Here is a 23,601-nt window from a genome sequence, read left to right as displayed (position 1 = left end):
AATACTTAAGGCCAGAGAGAGTAGAGCTCCTGCCCCGTGACTGCCAGATAGTGCTTTGTGTGACAGCTTGTGGATTGTGGTACAGCTGCTTACTCCTGCTCAGTGGAGAGGAGGGTGTTTTTGGATTGAGGCCTTTACCTTAACGTGTTGGTTTGGGTTATTAAGAACTCCGTGCCTGAGTGTATTACATTATATCTGAGTGAACTGAGGGCTTACACTATGCAGCAGGCTGCCACCCTGGTGGATGAGTTTATCTTGTCCCTCAATATGAATGCTGCAGAAAATGACCTCTCCTCTCATAGTGCACCCCAGAGTTTCTTTTGCCATAAATCCAATCATCTCGTCGCCAGCTGTCCAAAATTAAAACACAGGCAGCAGCACGCCCTATAAAGAAAGGGCCTAGCTTGGAAAAAACGGTGAGTTGTGGCTCTCAGACTGACTAGGAGGCCTGGTATAAGAGAAAACAGCCACATTCAGAGCATAGGTGCCCAGTGTCACATGGTAAATGCCAGTTTGGCTAACTCTGCGCTGTCGCTTAACCATGTTCCTGGTCCACCTGATCCACACTGATGTGTTGCCTGTACCCCCAGCATTTAGCTCTGCAGATCTGGCTAGCTAGCAGGCCAATCGCCTTGACCGGGTGGAAAGGCAAATAGAGTATTTTCATGAGGCCTCCTTGCAACCCCAACCTGCTGGTGGTCCCGTGGGACCTTACTTTGGCCACACTGGGCAAACCTCTGTTAGTGTTTTGGGCCCATTGAGAAGCTATTGGCAAATTCCACGAGCTATGGCTAATCATTACTTTGGTGTTTGGTGAAGGCATTTTAGAATTTTGTTGAAATGGCATGGCATCTGAAAACTTGTGTTTGAACCTTTCACCTCTGGTGTGTGCTTGTGACCCACTGTAACAAACCATTGGTTTGTATTTATGGGAGGGGGTGCTACGGCCCCTGGGTGTGGCTGATTCACTGGGTGTGGCTTGCTTTCTCCAGCCTTAGGTGCCTTCCCTTTTTGTAAAGATGAAGCGACTCAGCAATCAGGCTGGGGTACTTAAGGCCAGAGAGAGTAGAGGGAGCTCAGTGGAGAGGAGGGTGTTTTTGGATTGAGGCCTTCACCTTACCTTATTGGTTTGGGTTATTAATTCCTGTGTTTTGTTTTTTCCTTTTTGTTTTTAAGATGATAGCGGCTTTTCCGTCTCTTAGAGCATTAATAAAAATCCTTTATTTTACCAGTTTTGCTTTCATGTCTCCTTTGTCAACCCGGTCACTTTTTTTTACTTCCCCCGAACCCCCTAGACTCTTTAGGGGATAATAATGGCCACACAGTGAGTGGATAAAATTGGGCGAACTTCAGATAGTGTGATCATAAAAAAAAACCTGGCCCCATAAAATAAATTGTTAAATTATTTAAAAGAGCCTTTAATTCTTCTCTTAATGATATAAAATAATGTGAGTTGGTGTATCCTTTGATTCTGAAATAAAGACGTGAAAAGTCAATGTTCACTCACTTCCTCCTGATTGCACAGTGCCTAATAGGGCCAGAGGACAACCCCCCTTTGAAAATCTCTCTGCGCTCAGTTGCCATTGACCTTGGGCAATGTTTAGAAATTTCATATTCATCCTCAGAACCCCAGCTCTCAGTACATACCATATTTGCATTGTATAAAATTTTAGGAAGAGTCATGAATTTCAATCAGTTACGACAGATTTTTGCCAATAAAATCTGATATGAACAATTAAAAAAAAACACATAAATCTGGTACCAAAATGGGCACCTGGGTGGCTTAATGGTGAAGCCGGTGACCACATGTAGATGCCACATTGCAGTGCGGGTGGTGCGGACTTGAGTCCCGGCCTGCCGCCAGCTTGCCCGAGTGTCTTCCCCCGTATCTTTCCTCAGTTTCCTGTCTCTCTCTTTACTGCTAATAAAGCTGCTGTGGGCAAAAAAGAAAAAAAAAAAATCTGGTACCAAAATAAAGTGCAACAAACAGGCTTTTTCAAAGGTTTTGTATCAATAACATTGAATCAAGAGCGTGATCGTTTTAAAAATACGAGTCCCTGCTTAAACACATGCTTCAGCGGTAACCTACATTACCGTGTGGTCATGTCCCGGTGCTTCACAGCCGGTGATGGCCAATATAAACAAATCACATTCAGGGACTGTGCTGACATTTTTAGTTGCTATGATTGTTATTCTCACTGATAAATCCAAAAACTACGACATAAATGTATCGTGGAACCGACGGTGTTGAGCACGCCACAATCAAACCTTACTTTGATATGCGATAGCTCAAAGAGCATTTGAGATACTAGGCTGAAATTTTGTGTGTAATTATTTGATGCCCACATGATTTCAGTAAAGCAATTTTCCATATTATATTTAGATTTTTTTATTTTTGATTGCCAGTACCTAGGAAAAATCTGATGTGAACATGAAATAATTCGAAGTTAGAAGGATTCCAGTCAGATCTGCGATACAGGCAGTGCTTTTATCTGCTCAGGTCCACTGTGGAGAAAGAACTGAGCTGCTCTTAACCCACCCGAAAAAGGTCCATCAGTATAAAGGTGATCAAAAACACTCTGATAACTGAACAGTCTGAATCATTTTAAAATTCCACAGATTCCACAGGACAAAAGACACACTGTGGAAGAGAGCCAGAGATTAATAATAACTAATGATTAAATGCAGAGTGGAGTATAAACAGAGTAAATAAGGTGAATAAAAAGAAACAGTGCATTATGGGAACCCCTCAGCAGCCTAGGCCTATAGCAGCATAACTAAGGGAGGGTTCAGGGTCACCTGATCCAGCCCTAACTATAAGCTTGATCATAAAGGAAAGTTTTAAGCCTAATCTTAAAAATAGAGAGGGTGTCTGTCTCCTGAATCCAAGCTGGGAGCTGGTTCCACAGAAGAGGGGCCTGAAAGCTGAAGGCTTTACCTCCCATTCTACTCTGTGATCTTTACACATTTTATAGCTTCTACAGTGACACACTTCAATTCTGTCGCACGTAACTTCTCCACACCCCCTTTCTGCTACTTCAGTTTCTCCACATTGCCTCTCCTTTATCACACTGAAACAAGTGGGAGTTACAGGGCACCACGCAGAGAAAGGGTGGGGCCGCTTCCATCCTATATCCTGATTGTTTCAGTCCACTGTCTATATTGAAGATGGGTCAATGAGCTGCACCCTCTAAATTGTGGGCCGCTCTTAGACAAAAAAAGGGAAAAAAAAAAATTCCAACAGCATCGGCCCCTGAGGACACTCGGCCCACCGGGCAAATGCCCAATATGCCCAAATACCTGTCCAGCCCTGACTGGGAGGAATGTCGGATAAGGTTTATGTATTTTAGGAAGAATATAATTAACTGGGATAACAGACAATGGATTAACATGAAATTATATCTTGTGTTTTTCTAGGAGAGAATCTAATTTGATCAGAGCTCAAATCAAATATCAAATCATATCAAACTATCAAACTCAGAGCTGTTCGCTAACAAAGATCATGACAGGTGTGATACTGATTTTTATTTTTAACTCACTGATATCTGAAACATCAGGACGGTGAAATAACCAACATCTGTGATACATCATACATCAGATCTTCTCTCAGCAGCTCTGAGTTCTTCATCATCATTGTCCAGTGATGAGTTTGATTCCTGCTCCGTTTGCTAACAGTCAGCAGGTTTTTCCTGCGTGTGGGCGTGAGCAAGTGTACCTGACAGCAGCAGGTAGCAAAGAGAGATCATCTTTCCCAGCTGGAACTCTTCACTGAGCTGACCTGGAGTCAGATTCAAAGCAGGAAACAGTCCAAATGTTGGTGTTGACTCTGACTCTGGATCAGCTGTGACTGACAGACTGTGGACATTATGGAGCCTAAATGTGAGGCCATTTTCCTCCTTCATCTGCAGATCTGCAGCCAAACAAAGCTTCTCATTAAAAGTGTGCAGGTCTGAGAGAGCTGCAGACAATCATTGTGTCAAACACAGGAAGCTGAGAGGAGCTGAAGCACAGATGTGCAGAGCAGATGTTCATCACATTATGACCTCACTCTGTTTTGTCTTCATATACATTCAGTCTGTGTTTATAATGCACATTTCTGCTTTTACAATAACACAGTTCATATTTTCTCTAATCACAGAATGACTCTGTGTAAACCTTTAGTGACTCACTGTGAAGTTGTGGCCTCAGCTCTGAAGTCCAACCCCTCCCATCTGACACAGCTGGACATGAGTGAAAATGACCTGCAGAATCCAGCTGTGAAGCTTCTGTGTGCTGGACTGGAGAGTCCAAACTGTCGACTGGAGACTCTGAGGTCAGTTCACTGACTGCAGCTGTTGTTGTGTTTCTATATTTCAGATCTTTGATTGATGTTTGAAACTTTCTTTGGTCCCTAAATGTTCAGGATGTGTCTGAAGACAAATGTGAAGAAGTTTGAGCGCTTTCAGAAATGTTGTGTCTTTCCAAACGACTGAACAACACTTTTTCCTTTTGGCTCCAAATAGAAGTGACATACTTGAGCAGTTCATTTAAAGGCTGACAGAAGTGGAGCGGTGACGGGGAGATGTTTGACAGGACAGTTTTTCAGCCTCCACAGGTTCATGTTGTGCTCCATCAGTCAGTGAAGATGAAGTCAGTCCTGATGAGGCTGTAGAGTGTGTGAGGGATGTGAATGAGGCTGTTGAAGATGTGATGATAGCAGATCCAAACAGGCTGCAGAGACTTTGAGCTTCTGTGGAAACAGAGAGAGAGACGCTCAGAGAAAGAAGAGAAAGACATGAATGTCAAAGCTAATAAAGGTGAAGTTAGGAGACGGCATGGAAACAGGTCATGGAGGAAGTTGATGTGCAACAGCAAAGCTGAGAGTGAGTGAATCAGAAAGGATGTGAGAGCACACAGCAGTATACACAGCAGCAATGACAGCAATAATAACGGCTCTGCAGTGGACAGAAAAGTGACAGGAAGAAACAGTGATCTTTGCTTCAGATGCAGCTTCAGTGCTTACTAGCTCACATCATTTCAGCTCAAAGAGCCGGCCAGATTTCCTGGATGAAGCACTCCTGCTGGATCCTCACCTGGTGGAGAAGGGCAGGGAAATGAAATGGATTTGGGAGCAGCACATGTGGATATTAAAGGAAATGAAATGGCAGACACTTTGGCTAAACAGGAACTTAAAGGAGAGCAGGTGGAGGTGGCTCTTTGTAAAGTGGGAGGAAAAGCACGGATAGGATTCAACATGCCAAAGAAATGGCAGCACAGGTGGGACACAGGGACAAAGGGAAGACACTTCCACAGAAGTGAGGGAAAAGTGGATGGAGTCAAGACAACAGGGAGAAAGAGAAGGGAAGAAGCTGTATTTGTAGGTCAGGAAGGTCACACAGGATTAAAGTCAACTATGCAGCTTGTAGGAAAACCGAATCCAGGGCAGTGTGGAACATGAAGAGAGGGAACTAGTGGAACATGTTGGATTCAAATGTAGTGGATCCAGAGGAGCTGGAGAAGCTCTGAAACTAAGATCTAGAAGCAAGGCTGTGCAGGAGTTCAGTTTAGATGTGTTATTGCAGGGGGTTATCAATGGAGGCACAGCAGCACTTTGGAGCTTTGGAAGGGAAACAGGAATTCTTCAGAGAATCAGGGGTCAAAGGTCACATGTACTAGTGGGCTGTGGAGATCAGTGCCCAAAGGCTTTGTGAGATTGGAACCTCCCATCCTTGCTGCTGCTCTCATATCATCAGTGCAGCCACTAGGTGGCAGTAATACATCTTTATGTTGGCTGTCAGCCTCTGAAGAAGAAGAAGAAGAAGAAGAAGAAGAAGAAGAAGAAGAAGAAGAACTGATTTTGTAAACTTGTACATTGTGAAGCTTCTCCAGCTCTGATTATGAAACACTGAATGATTTCAAACTTTGTCTAATAAACACACATCTTTGATTCTTTATACAGACTGGAGGGCTGTTGTTTGTCAGAGATCAGCTGTGATTATCTGGCAGCAGCTCTGAACTCCAACCCCTCCCATCTGAGAGAGCTGGACCTGGGTAACAGGTACAAGTCCTCAGGCCTCAACAACAAGCTGCAGGATTCAGGAGTGAAGCAGCTGTGTGGTTTTCTGGAGAGTCCACGATGTGTTCTTGAAACTCTGAGGTCAGTCTCCATGTTTTAGTTGTGCTGAGATTAATCTGATGTGAAACACTAAACTGCAGACATAAGGTTGATATTATAGTGATCCACACTGAGGATCTTCATGGTAAAGTCTTCATGGTAAAAAAAAAAAAAAGAGCAGGGCTTTTGATTCAGTGGGACCAACTATCCTCGCTCTGATTAACAGTTCTCTTGCATCTGGTTGTGTTCAAGCTGCCTTTAAACATGCAGTTGTACAGCCTCTAATCAAGAAGAAGAACCTTGACCCTGATGTTCTTTCAAACTACAGACCGATATCTAAGTTGCTTTTAAGCAACTTCAAGCATTTTTTAAGTGGACATGGAATGTGGGAAAAGTTTCAGTCAGGTTTTAGATTGCGTCACAGCACAGAGACGGCTCTTTTAAGAGTTTTAAACGATCTGCTTTTAACTGTTGACTCTGGTAGCCCCGCAGTTTTAGTACTTCTAGACCTGTCAGCTGCCTTTGACACTGTGGACCACGAGATCCTTCTATCCCGCCTAGAACATGAAATCGGCATTAAAAACACGGTTCTGACTTGGTTCAGATCGTATCTTACTGACAGAAGTTTCTCTGAAAATCTAGGAGACTGTTTTTCTACCACAGCAAAGCTTTCTTGTGGAGTGCCTCAAGGGTCCATTTTGGGTCCAATTATTTTCTCATTGTATATGTTGCCTCTAGGGTCGATTTCTAGGAAACACAATATTTCTTTTCACTGTTTTGCTGATGACATCCAGGTGTATATGCCCATCAAACTGAACAGCAGAGATCCATGGGAACCGCTGCTGAACTGTCTCAGTGACATTAAGTCCTGGATGAGAAACAATTTCCTAAATCTTAATGAAAGCAAAACCGAGGTCATATGCTTTGGTAAATTTGACCCCTCAAGCAACTCCTCTGGCACTCTGAGTCATTTGGCTCCTCACTGTCGTGATGCTGTGAAAAATCTGGGTGTCATTTTAGATAGCAGTTTTAAAATGGAGAAGCAAATAAGTGCTGTTACCAAAATCAGTTTTTACCAACTCAGAGTTATTGCCAAGGTAAAACCTTATCTCCCACAGCAGGACCTGGAAAAAGTTATTCATGCTTTTATCACTTCCTTTCTGGACTGCTGTAATTCCCTGTACTTTGGCATAGATCAATCATCTATGCGCCACCTGCAGGATGCGGCAGTACGTCTTTTAACCGGTATAAGAAAGCATGAACACATTACCCCGGTCCTGTCATCCCTTCACTGGCTCCCTGTCCGTTTAAGAATCGATTTTAAGATTTTATTGCTTACTGTTAAAGCCTTAAACAGACTGGCACCTTTGTATCTGTCTGAGCTGCTTCACAGTCACACCCCTGTAAGAGCTCTGAGGTCATCTAACCAGCTGCTCTTACAGAGGCCTAAAACTAGACTAAAACAGAGGTGATCGAGCTTTAGCAGCAGCACCAAAGCTATGGAATGATCTACCTCTCCATATATGCACAGCTCAGATGATACACACATTTAAATCTTTATTGAAAACACATTTCTTTTCCTTGGCATTTGGCTGCAGTGCTGCCTCCTTTTAGACGATTGCTTTATGATATTTTTATGGTATTTGTTTTAAATGTTTCTAGTTATTTTATGTTATTTATTGTCTTTTAATGTTTTTATTTATTTATTTATTTATTTTAATTTGAGTATAGACCTTGGGGTTATAGATCTTGTACAGCACTTTGGTAAACGCCATTGTTTTAAATGTGCTTAATAAATAAACTTGACTTGACTTTTTCTTCTCTGCTTTAGTCCATTGACTGTAGTAGAACAATGTTGGACAATGGAACTAGAAAGAGAGAGCAGATTTCTAACATATTGGCTTCTCTTCATTGGCTCCCTGTTAAATCTAGAATAGAATTTAAAATCCTTCTCCTCACCTACAAGGTCTTGAATAATGAGGCCCCATCTTATCTCAAAGACGTCGTGGTGGTAACCCCCGAACCAGATGGTGGTCACCAGAGGTGAAGGGAGCCATCAAGCTGAAGAAAGAGTTCTATCGGGCTTGGTTAGCCTGTGGGACTCCGGAGGCAGCTGACAGGTATCAGCAGGCCAAGCGGAATGCAGCTCGGGCAGTGGCCGAAGCAAAAACTCGGGTGTGGGAGGAGTTCGGTGAGGCTATGGAAAAAGACTTTCGGACGGCATCGAAGCGATTCTGGCAAACCGTCAGGTGACTCAGGAGGAGAAAGCAGTGCTCCACTGACATGGTTTGTATTTCGGGTGGGGTGCTGCTGACTTCAACTGAGGCTATAGTCGGACGGTGGAAGGAATACTTCGAGGACCTCCTGAATCCCACTGACACGCCTTCTGTAGTGGAAGCAGAGTCTGGGGACGAGGGAGATGACTTGACCATCACTGGGGGTGAGGTCACTGAGGCAGTTAAACAACTCCTTGGTGGCAAGGCCCCTGAGGTGAATGAGATTCACCCTGAGTTCCTGAAGGCTCTAAATGTTGTAGGGCTGTCTTGGTTGACACGCCTCTGCAACATTGCGTGGAGATCTGGGGCAGTGCCATTGGATTGGCAGACCGTGGTGGTGGTCCCCATCTTTAAGAAGGGAGACCGGAGGGTGTGCTCCAACTTTCGGGGGATCACACTCCTCAGCCTCCCCGGTAAGGTCTATGCCAGGGTGCTGAAAGGAGGGTCCATCCGTTAGTCGAACCTCGGATTCAGGAGGAACAATGCGGTTTTCGTCCTGGTCACGGAACGCTGGACCAGCTCTTTATCCTCTCAAGGATATTCGAGTGTGCGTGGGAGTTTGCCCAACCAGTCTACATGTGCTTTGTGGACTTGGAGAAGGCATTCGACTGTGTCCCTCGGGGTGTCCTTTGGGAGGTCCTGAGGCAGTATGGGGTGTCTGGCCCGTTGTTGGACCGTGGTAGACCCAGTACACGCTGGAGGGATTATATCTCTCGGTTGGCCTGGGAACGCCTTGGGGTCCCTCCGGATGAGCTGGAGGAGGTGGCTGGGGAGAGGAAAGCCTGGGCTTCTTTGCATAGGCTCCTGCCCCCGCGACCTGGCCCCGAATAAGCGGGAGAGAATGGATGGATGGATAGATGGAGGTTTAAAACTTTCCTTTTTGATCAAGCTTATAGTTAGGGCTGGATCAGGTGACCCCGAACCCTCCCTTAGTTATGCTGCAAAAGGCCTAGGCTGCTGGGGGAGTTCCCATAATGCACTGTTTCGTTTCATTCACCTTATGTACTTTGTTTATACTCCACTCTGCACTTAATCATTAATTGTTATTAATCTCTGGCTCTCTTACACAGCATGTCTTTTTTTTCTCTCCCCTCAGCAGATGACCCCCCCTCCCTGAGCCTGGTTCTGCTGGAGGTTTCTTCCTGTTAAAAGGGAGTTTTTCCTTCCCACTGTCACCAAGTGCTGCTCATAGGGGGTCGTTTTGACTATTTGGTTTTCTCTGTATTATTGTAGGGTCTTTACCCACAATACAAAGCACCTTGAGATGACTGTTTGTTGTGATTTGGTGCTAGTTGAATTGAATTAATTGAATTGAATTGGATTGGATTGGATTGGATTGGATTGGATTGGATTGGATTGGATTGGATTGGATTGAATTGGATTGGATTGGACATTTCAAAGCTTCAAACAGTGACACTCAACTTATGGTCCCCGGCCCACATATGGCCCTCCACAGGGTGTTACCTTGCCTGCCGAACTCTCCTAATTCAGAGAGAGGGGACCCTGATTAACTGAGTACAGTTCTTACTCACAGTTCTAAGTATAAGACTGTGGGCAGGGCTCAGGCAGCTCCGCCCACACATCAGCCCCAAAATGTGCTGCAGAGTCAAACATGCCTCCAAACATGTGCTGAGTCAGACTGACATCATTCCTACAGAGAACAGTGTGAGCTCTCAGCAGGTAACTTCAATAAGAAGGACAAACAGGAACGACTAAACCTACTAACAGTCTGATATCCCCGTGTTCCTGTTCTTCCTACAACATCACAATTAATGTGGCTCCAGGACCGTCACTGCAACCGACCAATCAGCTTTGGTGAGGTCATGTGACGCTCTGTGACTCAAAGACTGGAGGAATCCTAAATGGCTCACCTGAAGCTCACCTGGAAACCAGTCAAACTGCTGCTGATTGATGCAAAGTGTGTGTGTTGAGTATGAGATGAGTTGTGTAGTACTGTGTGTCCACAGATGGGACCAGCTGCCCCTCAGTAGTACTTGTAGGATACATTTTAGGGGTCTCCATGTTCCTTTTTGACAGCAAATTAAAACCCAATTAAAACCATAGTTACCAACAAATCACAGGGTTGAGCAGGTTCTGATGCAGGCTGTTTATTAGACATCTTAGTAGCACACAAATAGTTAAAAAGACAGACAGTAGCATATGAAGACTGAGTTACACACACAGAGAAACAGAAAGGAAGAAAGAACCTGTTGATCATGCCCCGGCTTCCTCATCACTCCCTCCGACCGAGGAGAGCCCGTGCTGAGATTAAGTATGAGTCTAAATAAAATCAAACTGTCCAAATGATCCATGGCGATGAGCAAGCTCTGTTGCAAAAAGTTACAAGTACTTATAAATATACAAACACAAAAAACAAAGGACAAAAAGCAAAAAGCAAAAAGGTAACAGCAAGAAGCCCTCCCGGGAGGTTGTGCCTTAGTAGTTGCTGGAAAAACGGACAACACGGACAAAGACAGTCGCTACATCTTCTCTTCTCTTCCCTTCCCTCTCCTAACCGTGGTATTTATACTCTTTCCCTTTCTTTGTCTAGGGTTTTGTGCACAGTCAGCGATTTACAAACTTTCATTAGAAACTGCTATTAATTCTACTGTCATTATCTGAAAGGGCACAAACATCCCGGGGGATTTTCAATCCATCAACAAGACAGTAAGAAAAATTCATCACAGTAATTGTCAGCAACAACCTCCTTGAGGCTACCCTAAGGCACTCTTGGAGAAGGATTTACAACTGCCCACACTTACGCTGATCAGATATGAGGGAGAATGAGCAGATATGAGGGAGAAAGTGAGGCCCATTTTGCCCCCGGACTTGTTGCATGGACAGATTTATACTTTCTTGATTTGCATTTCCAAAGTCCACTGGACAGATTTATCCCTATAACCAGTATAAATCAAAAAATGGGCAAACAGGATGACTGGTGTCCTGTACACGAACCCAAAAAAGGCAGCTTTATGAGCTGAGACCCCTAAGCATTAATTTGAATGAGCAACAGGTTCATCACGGGGCTAGAGCAGAAGATGAGTATGCTTTGAGGATGGTCTGAGAGGGCCTGCTGGGCCACAGCAGACTGTTAGGGAGGGGTAGCAGAGCTTCTGGGGCCCTGAACACAAATAAGAGCAATTCAAACAGGCCTCAAATCTTCCTGCTACTCTTAGACACACAATATGCATTTATTACAGTGTAGAAAGCAGTTTAGTTGCAAATAAACAGAAGTAGGAATAATAACTTTAAATATCAGTATGGTTGATAAAAATAAATCCCAACATACTGACATATCAGAAATGTGTCTTTAGGGCTTTGTGCTCAAACCAACCTAAATCTAAATCTAATCAGTCTGAGTCCAACACTCAGAGGCTGTTCCTGGAACAGTTTGGCTCTCAGCTCTTAGATTAGCTCCAGTTCTCTGGATGTTCAGTGTTGAGAGTGTAGAGCAGAGCAAACATCAGCCCAACATCTGTGGCAGTCAGCCAGGCCCTCGAGGAGCCCTGCAGCTTCCAACAGGACAGCAGCTTCAGCTCATATTTACCTGAATATGGACTAAAAATGATAAATGTGCTATAGTGTTCAAAAAGCCAAAGAAAGAAGATTTATTATTAATGCCACAGTGTCCATAATCCTGTGTTCCACTGACAATAACTGTTTAATCTGATAATGTGTGTCCACTGTGAGCACTTGAGTGAATTTAACTTAAAGGCTTAAGCATGTGGGATTTCAATTGCATTAAGAAAATTACAAAATTACATCCTTTTTCCATTTTATTTCTTTAAAGGTTATAATGTCAAGCATGAAAGTTAAGTAATTACTGAATTTTCATTTTTTATTTTAATAATTCCCTTAAAGGTTGCACGCATTGTGCTGTTTGAGATCCAACAACACTGAATAATCAGCTCATGATCCCATAATTCTTGCAACTTCTCTTTCTCAACTGTTTAACAGCAGTTCTGATGCTTTAACATGTAAAGTACTGTAACAACTAAATGACAGTAAAATATATGGCTGAATCCAGATGAAAATTCAAACAAGATATCACTGCCAATACTGAAATACAAAAAGGGCAGACATGTTTTTTTTCTAAAAGTCCAACATTAAAAACCAAACCACTTGATATATGGAACAGCAGGATTCCTACACGGCAAGCTGGTCTTTCAGTCTGAATTTTGGGGACCCAGGTTGAGCATCACCTGCTGGATAAAGTGGAAACTATTCTTCATGTACTTGGGGTGGTCCAGGTGTAAGGCATAAATAGGTCCAAAAAGGACACAGAAGGCCTGAGAAAGGCTGGCTAGCTCAGCCATGACCGCACTCCCTTCCAAGATGATCGCCACTCTTGTCAGGTTTCTCTGAAGACTTTGATCATGGCAGAGGATTCCCACTGGAGTTGGAATTAATCCCGGTCAGTTCCATCCTAACATAGAAAGAAACAAGGACAAAACCATGTCAGTTAAATCATGCTAATGATCAACAGTACAGTGGCGCAAAGAAGTATTTGGAGTTCAGCCACTGATGGTGCAAGTTCCCCTACACAGAAAGATGAGAGAGGTATGTAATTCCCATCAAAGTCCACAAAATCACATTATAGTATTTTTAAAGAATTTATTTGTAAATCATGGTGGAAAATAAGTATTTGGTCAATAACAAAAAAGCAAGATTTCTGGGTCTCACAGACCTGTAACTTCTTCTTTAAGAAGCTCTTCTGTCTTCCACTCGTTACCTGTATTAATGGCACTTGTTTGAGCTCGTCATCTGTATAAAAGACACCTGTCCACAGCCTCAAACAGACAGACCACAAACTCAACCATGGCCAAGACCAAAGAGCTGTTGAAGGACACCAGGAAGGACCCGTGGGGTCAAAATGATCTTGAAAACGGTGAGCAAAAATCCCAGAACTACACAGAGGGACCTGATGAATGACCCGCAGAGAGCTGGGACCAAAGTAACAAAGGCTAACATCAGTAACACACTACGCCAAGAGGGTCTCAAATCCTGCAGTGCCAGGCATGTCCCCCTGCTAGCCAGTACATGTCCAGGCCTGTCTGAAGTTTGCCAGAGAGCATATGGATGATCCAGCAGAGGATTGGGAGAATATCCTGTGGTCAGATGAAACCAAAATAGAACTTTTTGGTAAAAACTCAACTTGTTGTGTTTGGAGGAATAAGAATGCTGAATATTATCCCAAGAAAAGACATTCTCTCAAATTCTTCCACAGTTTAATGTGTCACAAACTGCAGGTTTTCCAAATTGAAAATCACAAAAGAGAACAAAAGAAACTTTACATCCAAAAAGGAGAGAAGACAAAAAAATAGGATGAGCAAGTAAGACTGGAGATGAGTGGAAGAGAAATGAGAAATACATAATGGGAAGAAAGGGAGAAGACTGATGTGAACAAATCAACTCACCTTTGTCAAGTCAAGTTTATTTATACAGCACATTTAACACAACAGTTGACCAAAAGTGCTGTACATAAATTTAGAATTTAGAATCAATTTAGGACCAAATCATTGTACATAACTTTAGAATCAAGAATCAACTAAGAGCCAAATTATTGTTGTTACATGTCAGAACATATAACGAGTGTTTCAGGACACCCATCCACAGACAGAGACAAGTAAGAGATACAGTGGCTTGCAAAAGTATTCATACCCCTTGAATATTTTCATATTTTGTCACATTACAACCACAAACTATATTTTCAAAATATATTTCACTGGAATTTAATGTGAAAGACCAACACAAAGTGGTTACAATTGTGAAGTGGAAAGAAAATTATACATGATCTAAAACATTTTTTAAAAATAAAAAACTGAAAAGTGCAGTGTGCAAAAGTATTCAGCCCCCTTTTCTCTGAGTGCAACCAATTTGCATTCAGAAGTTGCCTGATGACTGCTAATGACTAAAAAGAGTCCACCTGTGTGTAATCTAATCTCAGTACAAATACAGCTGCTCCGTGACGGCCTCAGAGATTGGTTAAGAGAATATTGGGGAGTAAACAGCATCATGAAGTCCAAAGAACACAGCAGACAGGTCAGAAATAAGGTTGTGGAGAAGTTTAAAGCAGGCTTAGGCTATAAAAAGATTTCCCAAGCTTTGAACATCTCACGGAGCACTGTTCAATCCATTATCCAGAAATGGAAAGAGTACGGCACAACTGTAAACCTACCAAGACAAGGCCGTCCACCTAAACTTACAGGCTGAACAAAGAGAGCACTGATCAGAGATGCAGCCAAGAGGCCCACGGTGACTCTGGACCAAATGCAGAGATCCACAGCTCAGGTGGGGGAATCTGTCCACAGGACAACTATTAGTCGTGCACTGCACAAATGTGGTCTTTATGGAAGAGTGGCAAGAAGAAAGCCATTGTTAAAAGAAAACCATAAAAAGTCCCGTTTGCCAGAAGCCATGCTGGAGACACAGCAAACATGTGGAACAAGGTGCTTTGGTCAGATGAGACCAAAATGGAACTTTTTGGCCACAATGCAAAACGCTATGTGTGGCGGAGAATTAACATTGCACATCACTCTGAACACACCATCCCCACTCTCAAATATGGTGGTGGCAGCATCATGCTCTGGGGCTGCTTCTCTTCAGCAGGGACAGGGAAGTTGGTCAGAGTTGATGGGAAGATGGATGGAGCCAAATACAGGAAGAAAACCTGTTGGAGTCTGCAAAAGACTTGAGACTGGGGCGGAGGTTCACCTTCCAGCAGGACAACGACCCTAAACATAAAGCCAGGGCTACAATGGAACGGTTTCAAACCAAACATATTCATGTGTTAGAACGGCCCAGTAAAAGTCCAGACCTAAACCCAATCCAGAATTTGTGGCAAGATCTGAAAACTGCTGTTCACAAACGCTCTCCATCTAATCTGACTGAGCTTGAGCTGTTTTGCAAAGAAGAATGGGCAAAAATTTCAGTCACTAGATGTGCAAAGCTGGTGGAGACACACCCCTAAAAGACTTGCAGCTGTAACTGCAGCAAAAGGTGGTTCCACAAAGTATTGACTCATTGACACTTTTGCAGATCACTGTAAGTGTTCCGTGGCCTTGCTGCCGTCACAGATGCTGCCATTTACTGTGGGCTGACTCAAACTCTCCTCCTCAGCTAACATTTCTGATAAGAGGTGGAAATGTTCATCAGCAGCTAGGTCATTGAGATCAGTTCAACACAGATCAGAAGAAGACAGGACAGTGGGACGTAGAACATCTGTTTACAAAACATCCAGGAGAAAAACTGAGATAAGCGGCAGTCCAAGGCCGCCAGTGAGCCAAATTTCTGATTCTACGATTTGTTTTGGTACAGACTGTACTGAATAATTTGTTGACAGCTTTCAGTCTTTCTGGCACTTCTCAGTGGCGAAAAAATCCAATTATCCGAATCCTCTTGGTTTGTTCCTTTGCCGTGCAGAAACAGATACATCTCCAAGATCTTACCCCTCTGAATCATCCATCCATCCATTCTCTTCCGCTTATCCGGGGCCCGGTCATGGGGGCAGGAGCCTAAGCAAAGAAGCCCAGGCTTCCCTCTCCCCAGCCACCTCCTCCAGCTCATCTGGAGGAACCCCAAGGCGTTCCCAGGCCAGCTGAGAAATATAATCTCCCCAGCATGTCCTGGGTCTACCACGGGACCTCCTCCAGGTGGGACATGCCCGGAACACCTCACCCAAGAGGCAGCCAGGAGGCATCCTAATCAGATGCCTGAGCCACCTCAACTGGCTCCTTTCGATGTGGAGGAGCAGCGGCTCTACTCTGAGCCCCTCCCGGATGACTGCACTCCTCACCTTATCTCTGAGGGAGAGGCCAGCCACCCTTCGAAGGAAACTCATTTCTGCTGCTTGCATTCGCGATCTTATTCTTTCGGTCACTACCCAAAGCTTGTGACCATAGGTGAGGGTAGGAACGTAGATCGACTGGTAAATCGAGAGCTTCGCTTTTACGCTAAGCTCCCTCTTCGCCACAACAGACCGGTGCAGCGTCCGCATCACTGCAGAAGCAGCCCTGATCTGTCTGTCGATCTCCCGCTCCCTTCTCCCGTCACTCGTGAACAAGACCCCGAGATACTTGAAATTCTCCACTTGGGGCAAGAACTTGTTCCTGAGCCGGAGAGGGCACTCCACCCTTTTCCGGCTCCCTCCTTTTTCACACCTGGAAAGGTGTGAAAAATTTAATACCCCTATGGTTATTAACCTATTGATTAAAACTAAAAACAACATGACATTAAAGCGGCAATTAAAGGCACTCGCCACCTGTGAGCCCCCGCAAACTCCCTGCGAGCCCCCCGCGCCTCCCCTTCGAGCCCCTTGTGACCCGCCTGCAAGGCCCTCTTCCTGCCGAGTGTAATCCTTGCTGACAAAAGAAAATTTCAAAGAAAATTTCACCTGAGGGATCGAAGCTCGCAGTGGCAGCAGGGCCACGCCTCTCTGCAGCTGGCCCAGTGATGATGCCAGTTTGAACCCAGGTTTGCCAAGGATTTCAGTTTTAGCCCCTTAAATAGCTGCGAAGTGTGCAATACAGTAATCCTTCGCTACTTCGCGGTTCGCTTTTCGCGGACTCGCTGTTTCGCGGGTTTTCAATCAATATTACTGTAAAATATTTATTGCGGTATTTTCGCTGTTTCACTGGTTTTTGCGGTACTCGTTCTTCACATGCGTAGTACGTGTTGTACAGTAATGTATATATTTGGTGTGTAAGTGTGTGGGGAGGGTTTATAAAAACTTAAAATAGTATATAACTACTAAAATAATGTATAAGTAATAAAATAAATATAGCATCCTTACTTCGTGGATTTTCACTTATCGCGGGTGGTCCTGGAACGTAACACCCGCGATAAGTGAGGAATTGCTGTATTGCAGTGGCTGCTTTGTCTGTCTATTGGAAGAAAATTGGGCATTTCGGGCTTCCCCATGGCAATGTCTTACATATTACAATATTTTTGTCTCAGGTTTTTTGTTCAGGGTGAGGTGAAGAATGCTTGTACCAAATTGCATGCATTTCCAAGAAACAAAAGGCACATTTTTGTATTGGTGAAATGTTCAGGATTTTTCCCATTGGAAAACAGTGGGACACTTTTTGTCATCGTCACGGCAACAATGTGCAAAATATGGCATGGGTCTGATTGACTTTTGTGATCAGGTTGATATAGAGAACGTTTGTACCAAATTTCATGTGTTTTGAGCAAACTAAAGAATGTTTTTCTATTAGAGAAAATGCAGAATTTCCCATTGGAATAACATGGGACATTTGGGCAATATCATGGCAACAGCTTAGAAAATTCAATGTGTGTCATTGGCTTTTTTGTTCAGGATGATGTCAATGATGTCTATTGCCTTGTATCTGTAATAATGGGTTCAGCCGGGGTCTGTACAGAAGTGATAACATTTTTAGGCTAATCGGGCAAAGCACGTGCCAACAATTGCACAAACAATGTTGTAGCGAGACAGGAAAAAGAAGGCCAAATTCAGTGTCCTGGTGTGAGAAGACCGTTGAATATTCTACAAAACCTTTGATAACTTTTGATGCTCTACTTCTCTAGATGATGCTGAACCATTATGGTGTCACTGGGTTAAATGCCCTAGGAGAAGGTGTCTCAAATACGAGGTGTCCAACATTGTAAAATCAGCAAAAAACAAATTTCAAGCCAAGCCAGCGGATTTCTTGTGGGAATGTGGGCATGGGTGTAATTGACTTTTTTGATCATAGTGGGGTACAGAATGTCTCTACCTAATTTCATACATTTCCAAGAAAGTAAATTGTTGGCTCTCTATATAAACCCAACACATTTTCGGGGGGGGGGGGGGGGGGGGGGGGGGGGACACATTCGGCTTGCAAAATTGGGCATGGGTCTGATTGACTTTTTTGATCAGAAGAATCTGAAGAATGTGGAAACCAATTTTCATGCATTTCAGAGAAATTAATTTTGTGGACCTCCATACAGTACAAATTTCTTGGTTATAATGAATAAATAAATTTGATTAATAGACTAATGCTATAGGGCAGTTTTACGTTTTCAGTATCTCTCACAATTCTTTTTTTTTGTCACTCATTTCAACTCTTATCACCACTTATTTTGTTTCTTTTACCCATTATCTATTTATTCATTTTTTTATGTCAACCACTTTTTGTTTTCTGACACTTTAACATTTTCAAGGTTTGAACAGTTTAACAGATTCTCTAAAATTTGTTTTCTCAAGACCTTACCTCCTCCTCCTCACTCACAAAATATTTCAACGGCCAATTCTGCAGAATTTGGTTATTTAAAAACAACAGGTTTCTGCTTACCTTATTTATGAGGCCTCCTGTGAGTGTTTTGAGGAGTTAAAATCCCAAGGTGAGAAAATATTCCCCTTTATCCTTTTTTGCCACTCATCCTCCTTCACAAATCACCTGTCATTACCTGTTATCAGTCCTTATCATGTCAGGGTCACCATCTGACAGGTAAACAGTTTTTTTATGAAGGAAGACACCTGAAACAACAAAAGTAATTAATTTAATATATTGAAGAATCAGAAAATATTCACACATGGCCATGTGGAGACCCAGAGTAAGAGTGTGCTCTCTCTCTCCCTGAGCCCGTGTTCCTGTCAACCAAAACATCTTTATACAGCCTGTTATCTTAAACATAAACAATCTCTGGGCGTTATGAGTTGACCTTCGTCATTCAGTCTTGTTCTGGCTGGTTTTTCATGACCCAGATTCCTCTCAGTCATGAGCACATCTTCTTCCTGATGTTTGATTAATTTAATCAATACAGAGAAATCTGGTCCAGATTAATGACAGAACATGGTGACGTTGGTGATTTTTTAATTGTACGTTCTGTGGCTGGTCCTCAAGATAGATGCACTGAAACAGGGAAGTTAGTCTAGTACTTTCTGATCAGTTACTCTTTGTCTAATGTATTATTTAATTGTTTATTATTTGGTTGATCCACTGTTTATTAAATTAATTTACTGGAGTTTACCTTTAAACATTCGTCCTTTATTCACTGAGTAAAAAATAATGCCTAACAGGACCATGGCCTCAGACTTAGAGGTGCTGATTCTCATGCCGGCCACTTCACACTCGGCTGCGAACCGTTCCACTGCGAGCTGGAGGCCACCCCCGGCTGAAGCCAACAGGACCGCATCATCTGCAAAGAGCAGAGATGAGACTCTGAGGTCACCAAGGAAGAAGCCTTCCGCCACCTGGCTACGCCTAGAAATTCTGTCCATAAAAATTATGAACAGAATCGGTGACAAAGGGCAGCCCTGACAGAGTCCAACACCCACAGGAAGCAAATCCGACTTATTACCGGCTATACGGACCAAGCTCTCACTGCAGTTGTACAGAGACTGAATGGCCCACAATAATGGGCCAGACACCCCATACTCCCACAGGACCTCCCAAAGGATACCCTGAGGGACACAGTCAAATGCCTTCTCCAAGTCCACAAAGCACATGTAGACTGGTTGGGCAAACTCCCACGCACACTCAAATATCCCCATCTTTAAGAAGGGAGACCGGAGGGTGTGCCCCAACTTTAGGGGGATCACACCCCTCAGTCTCCCCAGTAAGGTCTATACCAGGGTGCTGGAAAGGAGGGTCCGTCCGTTAGTCGAACCTCGGATCCAGGAGGAACAATGTGGTTTTCGTCCTGGTAGCGGCACACCCTCCGGTCTCCCTTCTTAAACATGGCGTGTCAACCAAGACAGCCCTACAACATCCAGAGCCTTCAGGAACTCAGAGTGAATCTTATCCACCCCAGCGGCCCTGCCACCAAGGAGTTGTTTAACTGCCTCAGTGACCTCACCCCCAGTGATGGTCAAGTCATCTCCCTTGTCCCCAGACTCTGCTTCCACTACAGAAGGCGTGTCAGTGGGATTCAGGAGGTCCTCAAAGTATTCCTTCTACCGTCCGACTATAGCCTAAGTTGAAGTCAGCAGCTCCCCACTCGCACTATAAACCGTGTGAGTGGAGCACTGCTTTCCCCACCTGAGTCGCTGACGGTTTGCCAGAATTGCTTCGATGCCATCTGAAAGTCTTTCCATAGCCTCACCGAACTCCTCCCACACCCGAGTTTTTGCTTCAGCCACTACCCGAGCTGCATTCTGCTTGGCCTGCCGATACCCGTCAGCTACCTCCGGAGTCCCACAGGCTAACCAAGCCTAATAGGACTCTTTCTTCAGCTTGATGGCTCCCTTCACCTCTGGTGACCACCATCTGGTTCGGGGGTTACCACCACGACAGGCACCAACCACCTTGCAGCCACAGCTCTGGGTAGCAGCCTCAACAATGGAGATGCGGAAGATGGTCCATTCGGACTCAATGTCCTCAGCCTCCCTCGGAATGCTGTCAAAATTCTGCTGGTGGTGGGAGTTGAAGATCTCCCGGACTGGGGCTTCTGCCAGGTGTTCCCAGCGCACCCTCACAGTACGTTTGGGTGTGCCAGGTCTGTCCAGCATCTTCCCCTGCCACCTGATCCAACTCACCACCAGGTGGTGATCAGTTGCTAGCTCAGCTCCTCTCTTCACCTGAGTGTCCAGAACATACGGCCGCAGATCTGATAATAAGATTACAAAATCGATCATCGACCTGCGACCTAGGGTGTCCTGGTGCCACGTGCACTTATGGACATCCTTATGTTCGAACATGGTGTTCGTTATGGACAAACTGTGGTTTGCACAGAAGTCCAATAACAAAACACCATTCGGGTTCAGATCAGGCAGGCCATTCCTCCCAATCACGCCCCTCCAAGTCTCACTGTCATTGCCCATGTGAGCGTTGAAGTCTCCCAGCAAGACTATGGTGCCACCTGATGGAGCACTCTCCAGTACCCCACCCAGCGACTCCAAAAAGGGTGGGTACTCTGAACTGTCATAAGCGCAAACAACAGTCAGGACCCATTCCCTGGCCCGAAGGCACAGGGAAACAACCCTCTCGTTCACCGGTGAAAACTCTGACGTGCAGGCAGCAAGCCAGGGAGATACAAGAATACCCACCCCGGCTCGCCGCCTCTCACAGAGGGCAATTCCAGACTGGAACACAGTCCAGGCCATGTGTTGAGGTGAGCCCAACTATATCTAGCTGGTATCTCTCAACCTCATGCACTAGCTTAGGCTCCTTCCCCACCAGAGATGTGACATTCCATGTCCCAGTAGCCAGTCTCGATAGCCGGGTGTCGGTCCGCCAGGGCCAAACCGACACACGCTGCACCCAACCCCTATGACGCCTCCTGCAGGTGGTGGGCCTACAGGAGGGCGGGCCCATGTAACTTCTTCTGGCAGCGCCCGGCCGGGCACCATGGGCTAATGCCCGGCCACCAGATGCCCTCCGTCGAGCTCCCGCCCCAGGCCTGGCTCCACGGTGGGGCCCCAGTAACCCTATCCAGGGCAGGGTAAACTGCTCCCTTGTTGTTAAAGACATAGGGGTCTTCTGAACCACTCTTTGTCTGGACCCTCACGCAGGACCAGTTTGCCATGGGAGACCCTACCAGGGGGACAAGCCCCCGGGCAATATAGCTCTTGGGATCACTGGGACACACAAACCCCTCCACCACGATAAGGTGGCGATTCATGGAGGAGCCCCTCCGAATCAGCTCCAGATATACAGAGTCTGACTTTGAGTCTGTACCCTCCCGCATTCCCGTCATAAGCAGCCTTACCAAGGCCCAACAGCTGCCTAGACTTCCCAAAGTGTAGCGAAAAGCCAGGACCAATTTGGAGAAATCCTAGTGTCAATAAGCCAAGTGTGCATGTCCTCCATCGACAGTACAGCCAGGTATGTCATCTTCCACCCACACAGGAATCCATAACGTAGCCGGCCGGGAATGTCAGTTGCATAGGAGAGAATAGGGTTCTCCTTTCCCCAATCTCCTCATGGTGAAAAATTTGATTAAGAAAACATGATGTTGAGAGACCACCTGACCAGATCCATAATTATAAATTCTAGTTTGGACGTTGTGTGAAGAGACGCCCTAAAGTAGCAAAGTAGCAAAGCAGGGTAAAAAAAGGAAGGGCTTGGGGAGAGAAAAAAAGCGCGTCTCCGCTGAGGAGCAAAAAAAATAAAAGGTCCATCAGGCTTGGAGAAATCCATTCAAATGCATCAAATAAGTCTTCTTTAAGATTTTCACCAAGCACTCTGCTGAACTCATGATACACCTGAAACATTAAAAACAGCAAGTTTAAAATCAGAGTAAAGCAGCAGAAGCTGCCTGCAAAATTAATGTCCTTATTCATTTACAACACACAAACACACACACATGAAATCTGCAGCAGTTAATATTCGAAACAATACTCATACAAAGCTGACTTTCTGTGAAAAGAGCAGGCCAGTGATGTATCATCTGGCTGATCGCAGGCTAGTCTAGGACAACTTTCTTTCTGCGAAGAGCAAAAGTTGTATCCATTTCTTTCTTAACCAGGGATGCTTTTGGCTTTATCTTCAACATTTCGTTGACCAAAACCTGACGAGCTCCCTCACGGTTGTGATCATACATCCCTTCAGAATAGTCAGGCATTGGACTAACCATATATTTTAAATTATAAGTGTAAATTAATGGCTGGGGATAAATATTCCCTTAACAATCAGCTAGCACAATAAAAGCCAAAATGGTAACCCATATTACATGAGGTTACACTGTCATGACTATATTGTACATATTTTTGGCTAGACTTTCTCTGTCCTCCATTGAAAGTAGCGCTTAGCCCACCTTGTGGACCCCCACAAACCCAGTCCGGTGTTCACGGTTAGGCACTGTCCACCACACACAAGTAACAACTGCTTAACAGGTGGCTGACAAGGGGCTAGGTTCTGTATAGACCAGCTTTAAAAATTAGATTTTTAACCACTAGAGCGAGCTGCGTGACACAAGTAATGATGTGTGCGCACAAACACACACTCACAACACAGAGCAATGTCTTTATGCATCTTTATGTTGGCTTTCAGCCGCTGAAGTAGAAGAAGATGTGATTTTGTAAACTTGTACATTGTGAAGCTTCTTCAGCTCCAGGTTCTAGGGCTTTGTCTCCTGACCTGAAGGCAGAGTTTGGGCTCTCTGGAGTGATTGTACCTCATGTCATCCATGGTTTCTGGTTTGGATAAACACAGATGTGTTTATCACTCGTGACATCCATACAGAATCTGATGTATGACAGTACCATGTCCGTGTGGTCCTGTAGGTCCTGGTTTTCTAGGACCTTCCACTCTGTGGCAGTGAAGCAGTCCTGCAGCTGGGAGAGTGACC

The 23,601-nt window shown here is 44.6% G+C and overlaps 1 protein-coding gene across 2 annotated transcripts in view; it reads left to right on the top strand.

Annotated features, from left to right (window-relative positions):
• LOC115799965 (NACHT, LRR and PYD domains-containing protein 14-like) overlaps positions 1–23,601 on the top strand; it is a 62,793-nt gene that overhangs the window by 25,737 nt on the left and 13,455 nt on the right. For both annotated transcript variants that reach the window (XM_030757269.1, XM_030757268.1), the window contains exons 7-8: positions 4,139–4,312; positions 5,939–6,136. In XM_030757269.1, the coding sequence (XP_030613129.1) occupies positions 4,139–4,312; positions 5,939–6,136 (372 nt within the window). The remainder of the gene's footprint in view (positions 1–4,138; positions 4,313–5,938; positions 6,137–23,601) is intronic.

This window comes from Archocentrus centrarchus, chromosome 20 (assembly GCF_007364275.1).
Source record: "Archocentrus centrarchus isolate MPI-CPG fArcCen1 chromosome 20, fArcCen1, whole genome shotgun sequence".
Classification (NCBI taxonomy): domain Eukaryota; kingdom Metazoa; phylum Chordata; class Actinopteri; order Cichliformes; family Cichlidae; genus Archocentrus; species Archocentrus centrarchus.
This window is presented reverse-complemented; position numbering and strand designations above follow the sequence as displayed.